At 42.9% G+C, this 6,000-nt stretch overlaps 1 protein-coding gene across 1 annotated transcript in view; it reads right to left on the minus strand.

Moving 5' to 3' along the window:
• The window catches only part of hif1a (hypoxia inducible factor 1 subunit alpha), a 29,995-nt gene extending 24,711 nt beyond the window's left edge, over nucleotides 1-5,284 (minus strand). Inside the window, exon 1 of the mRNA XM_031890721.1 lies at nucleotides 4,890-5,284. Coding sequence (XP_031746581.1) covers nucleotides 4,890-4,924 — 35 coding nt within the window. The 5' untranslated portion in view covers nucleotides 4,925-5,284. The remainder of the gene's footprint in view (nucleotides 1-4,889) is intronic.
• Between the last annotated feature and the right edge of the window lie 716 nt (nucleotides 5,285-6,000).

Consider the following 6,000-nt stretch of genomic DNA (forward strand, 5'->3'; position numbering starts at 1 on the left):
ATAGTATACAATACAATTTTCCCGTGTGTACACACAAAAATAACGGCACACCACTGCATACCACTGTCACTCAAATATATACATTTTACAAATACAGGTATGGGAACTGTTATCCAGAATGCTTAGGACCCGAGGTCTTCCAGAATCTGGATCCCCATACTTTAATTCTACTAAAAAAAAAAAAAATTAATTAAACCCAACAGCACTATTAAGGATCAATTATATCTTAACTGGGATCAAGTACAAGGTACTGTTTTATTGTTACAGAGAAAAGGGAAATCATATTAAAAATTTTGAATTATTTGACTAAAATGGAGACTATAGGAGATGGCCTTCCTGTTATTCAGAGCTTTCTGGATAATGGGTTTCCAGATAATGGATTTTTAACGGATAACTTTATTATTAACTATACAGCATAAGCAAAAATATTCTCATGCCCTGATCCAGATCAGATGTGTACAGCCAGCTTTAGTGATCTACTGATTTTTCAAACACAATAACTAAACATTTTCAAGAAATGTCAGACCCAATAGTTCAATCAGCTGAAGGCTACAACAAATCTAATTTTAAGCCAATGGACAATGGCCCCTTAATAAATAGCATGGGATCTGGGCCATTGTTTGTTATGAATACATTACAGGAGTGAACCCTAAGGATGATAGCACAAAGGGTATTTTGTGGCATGTAATCTCATACTTTTGCTCAGGAATAGTTACCAAAACACTCAGGACAGTCTCAAAGAAATTTCTAGATCAAGTAAGCCAAAGTCAATTCTTAATTAATTCTTAAGGAAGGGGGGCTGAGAGGGTTAGAGAAAGAGAAGGAATCCCAAGTGATTAAGGGGATGCTGCAGCCTTACTATTAACCTTTAAACCAGTGTTTTTCAACCTTTTTTGGGCAAATGCACACTTGTTTCATGAAAAAAATCACGAGGCACACCACCATTAGAAAATGTTAAAAAATTTAACTCTGTGCCCAGCAGCAGTGCCCCCCTAGTACACTGGTGCCCAGCAGCAGTGTCCCCCTAGTACATTGGTGCCAAGAGCAGTGCCCCCCTAGTACATTGGTGCCAAGAGCAGTGCCCCCCTAGTACATTGGTGCCAAGAGCAGTGCCCCCCTAGTACATTGGTGCCAAGAGCAGTGCCCCCCTAGTACATTGGTGCCCAGCAGCAGTGCCCCCCTAGTACATTGGTGCCAAGAGCAGTGCCCCCCTAGTACATTGGTGCCCAGCAGCAGTGCCCCCCAGTACATTGGTGCCAAGAGCCAGCCCCCCTAGTACATTGGTGCCCAGCAGCAGTGCCCCCATAAGTCAGTGTGCCCCGTGGCCCCCCCTAATACATTGGTGCCCAGCAGCATTTTACTCTTCGGCGGCTTCAGCAGCATCTTCCCCTCACGCGCGCTGCCTCTGCACTTCTGCCTACATGCGACCGCACACAGGCCCTTTTATAACGTTGCGCCCCCTGCGTACTGACGTCACTCGTACACACGGGGCGCAACCAATGACAGGGCCCGGATTTTTTTTTTAAAGTAAAAATTGCGGCCCTGCCTATGGCACACCAGGCAACATCTCGCGGCACGAACAGTGGTTGAAAAACGCTGCTTTAAACAATAGAGTAGCAGGTATTAAAATATTTATAAGAAGCTGCTGGTGCTTCTCTTCAGGCTGACAGTCCCTGTTTTTGACAGTATTAAGATTTTCATTTTGCAGATTTACAGCCTAGCTTTAGCTAAAATCCAGGTGAGCAGCAGTTTTGCTCTAGTCCTGTTGCATCTCCTTTTTTTCCCATTTTTCTCAGCAGATAAATGGTCCTTTTTGTAAGATATAGCTACATGGACTACATTTAGAAAAAGGTAAATAGTATATATTGCCTATTTCTAAAGCACCACAGATAAAATCTGAGAGTTTGGGATCCATAAGGGCTCTGGCACACAGGGAGATTAGTGAAATCTCCCTGTTCACAGGCGACTAATCTCCCCGAGTTGCCATCAGCTGCCATCCCACCAGCGAAAATGTAAGTCACCGGTGGGATGGCACACATGGCGGCGCGATTTCAGCAAATCGCCTGCGCAGCGTGTGCCATCCCACCGGTGACTTACATGTTCGTCGGTGGGATGGTAGTTCGGGGAGATTAGTCGCCCGTGACAAGGGAGATTTGTCGCGGGCGACTAATCTCCCCGTGTGCCAGAGCCCTAACAGGTGTGGCTGCAATTATCTATTGTTGAAGAGATTAACTGTATTATTTGGGGTTATGTAGACCCACCTAAACACCATGGAGCTTTATTTTATAACCCCCAGCCCATAAATTCAGAATCTCAGGCTGGGATTTCCCAAGTGCTGCAGCTCTAGTCAAACCAATACTTTTCATACACTGTACATTTTGTCCAAGGTATTAAGATTGCACCAAAAAAAAAAAAACCTACCAAAATGCCAAACAAAGCCAACTATTATACAAGCATTCAAACAACAGAAAGCTGTCACCTTAATTATACCCAGGCCAATTTTAATGCCAGTGTATCTTGGTTGCTTGTTAAAACTATCCAACTTCAAGCAAGAAACACGTTTACATGTAGTTGGGGGGGTTACCACTGAGCTTTCCTAACTTTTCCTACACTTTTCTAGTATTTATGCCTGTTTACATACAAGGTCCCTTCGACCCTGGAAAAATATACTGTAATTACCAATAAATCAGCCTGAATGGATATTAAATTAATATATCAACTCCTACTGCCTTGTGCATGCTGAGATTTGGTAACTGAATGCAATCCAACTATGGCCTCAAGCAGACCTCCAAATTCCAGGCAACTTCAAATGACTGCTTAAAGAGGACTGAATCAAACAGTACTAAAAAGCACACAGATTTTTTTCATCCGGACATACCTGTTCAGGGTCAAAGGCAAACGCCTTTGACCCTGACCTGTGTGCTCACAAACTACTTTAACAGTCACTGACTATCTAGGTTAGAGAAATGCAAAGGAGGAAGTTAAATTCTATTATGTTAGACATCTGCTCATGCCAGCCTTTCTTATTACATTTTTTCCCAACTGACTGTATTAAAAACATTTATTTACATTTTTGCATAGTCTGTTTGTTAAAAAAGTTAGCCAAAAAAAGTAATATATAGAGGCTGGAGTGAAAAGATGTATTAAATAAACACCAGAAAACTACTAACTCCTTTGCTTCTCTCTAACCTGTTAGCTAGTCAGCGACTGTCCAGTTAGTTTGACTTTGACCATGAGCAGGCAGGTCAGGATTAAAAGCACACAAACTGAACAGTGATGTCCCATGTGGCCCCCCTTCTAGTTGCTAACAGTTTAGAGTGATGCAAAGCAGGAAGCTAGATTCAGGCTATTACATTAGACATCCGCTCACCCCATCCTTTATAGATTACATTTTTAGCGAACCATAGTAAAAACATTTTTTTTTTTTTTTTATTTTGCACAGCCTATTCAGCCAGTGTTATTTTTACTTTGAACAGTTCCTTTAAGTATTGATTTATTCTCACTGTCTAATTTATGATAACTATAACCTTGGTTTGTGTTTATGACATGTAGAGCACTGTGTACATTGAAGCGATACAATGTGTAAATTCAATAAGATAAGAGGCAATTCTGGGTGTTCTATGAACTCCCAAGATAGATCAGGAGACTATGGCAATCACACAACTTTGAAGTTTAGAAACATCATCCGAGCCAGAAACATGGGTTTAGCTTACACAACATTTGGGTGAGGGAGACATACTACTCTTGCTCTAAATACATTACGGCAACTCAACATCACATGACTGACTGGCATAGTTATCACAATTCTCATGCCTTTACATATGACCTTACAAAGTTACAGTAAATAAAGGTTATACCCCACAAGTTAATATACTGCTATGGTGCTAAAATATGTGCATATCCTATGCCACAAACGACATGGAAGCAACTGAATATATTTTAACCCTGCTGAACGTGGCTCCTGTATGGATCAATAAACTGTCACCTATGTGAAAACGTATTTTTAACTGCCACCCTACAAAAGTTCCAGGACTATCTAATACACTTCTATTGTAAGCTCTTTTGGGCAGGGCTCTCCACCTTTTGTATTGGTTATTGATTGCTTTATATGTTACTCTGTATGTCCAATGTATGAAACCTACTTATTATACAGCGCTGCGGAATATGTTGGCGCTTTATACATAAATGTTAATGATAATAATAATAATCACCCCTGAGTTAGTATCACTAACATTTCCCACTCCCTGCAAATAGTGTCCTGACTAAATATTACGATCACAGAAAAAGTATGGTACAAATGTTTAGCAATGCTTAAACAAATTCTATGTATGTATATATACATACACACAGAATAATAGTTGTAAGTGGAGAATACATACATGAATGTGGTACATTGCTAGTTATAATCAGTTAAACAGAAATAACCGATATGAGAGGCCTTGGTGTGTGGGGCTGCCATTACACTCACAGCAGCCTGGCACTCGGCTCAGTATAAAAGCTGAAGCAAACAGGGAAGCAGCAGAAACTTAGGAAGTCTCGCACAAAATGGCGACGCAGAAGGTCCAGGAAGGGCAAACATTAGTACAGATGGGAAACAAATTAGTGTTGGAGTTGGAATGAAAACAACATTTGTTTAGTGGCGGCCCCTCCGGCTGTTAGCACACTCAGCCCCACAGCAGCCTCCACTGCTGCCCGGACTAACACAAGCGGCGTTGGCAGGCAGGCCCTGTGCTTCTCTGCTCAACCTGTGGCTCAGATCTACAACTCTGCCCTATGGAATCAATAGCTCATTCATTGCAATGGCCTGACTAAAGGAAAGGGTGTGAGGCCAGGGGTCTCGGACAGCGGAACAGCAGGTCAGAGGGCGCACACAGAGGCGGAGCACCCACCTTTTCTTGTCGCTCGCTACTACAGATCCCTCCATGCCAAGCGAGTGGGGGAGGGACGCTCCGGAGCTGTGTCAAGCGCCGAGGGTTTTGTCCTATGCACGCAGAAACCGAGGGCCCTACTGAAAGGGCTATTGTAATCCACAGGCGTGAGGCGCTCGCAAGGTCAGACCCCGACAACACCGGCAGGAACTCTTTTTTGACGCAATCCCTCCGCTCAATCCGACCGTACGATCGCGGTGTTTCTTTTTTTTCTCCCGGTTCGGCCGATGACTTCTAACTCAACGCAAACAAAACGCTTCGGGGAAAGTGCTTGCGTCACCGAGTGGGTGTGCAGTTCGAGCTGCCGCCGACGTAGATCGCAGCAGCCAATCAGTAGGCTCACACATGACCGAGCCCTCGGCGGCTTTGCCCTGCCCACTTTTCCCTGGTCTCGGTGGGAGGGGGGCGGAGGCCGATTTGTCGGATGAGCCTTAACCCACTCATGCCCAGTGCCAATAAATTTAATGTATAACTTTACAATGCAATGTCTGCTGCAAATAAGGGATTATATATTAAAATATTGTCCTTCCACTTTTGAGAACTCGTGTTGTCCTGACGTTTTTGTCTGAAAAAGTTTATTTGCACTGCTGACTAACTGCAGGAAAAGGATTGTCGTTGTAGAACTAGGATTTCAAAACTGCTCTTAAATGTCCGGTTTACTGGCAGTAGTGGGTGCGTGGTACAAATGGCATGCTGCTTTGCTGGGCTGAGTCCATATTAGACATTTTGTGCATCTGGGCCTCATTACAAGGTTCCGTTTCTCAGCCTGAAAACTATAGGCCTGCTGGTTTGACATCGACTAGCAAAGCTTTTGGAAGGGGTAATAAGGGAAAGAATACTTGAATGCAAAAAACAGTACGTTTTTGCCAGCATGGTTTTATACAGATCTTGACTAACTTAATTGCCTTTTATGAGGAGGTGAGCAGGAACTTCTACTCTGGAATGGCTGTGGATGTCATTTACTTGGACTTTGCTAAAGTGTTTGATACAGTACCACACAAAAAGTTAATGATAAAATTGAGGAATATTGGCCTAGAACATAATATTTGTAATTGGATAGAGAACTGGCTGA

Source organism: Xenopus tropicalis, chromosome 8, assembly GCF_000004195.4.
Source record: "Xenopus tropicalis strain Nigerian chromosome 8, UCB_Xtro_10.0, whole genome shotgun sequence".
Lineage (NCBI taxonomy): Eukaryota > Metazoa > Chordata > Amphibia > Anura > Pipidae > Xenopus > Xenopus tropicalis.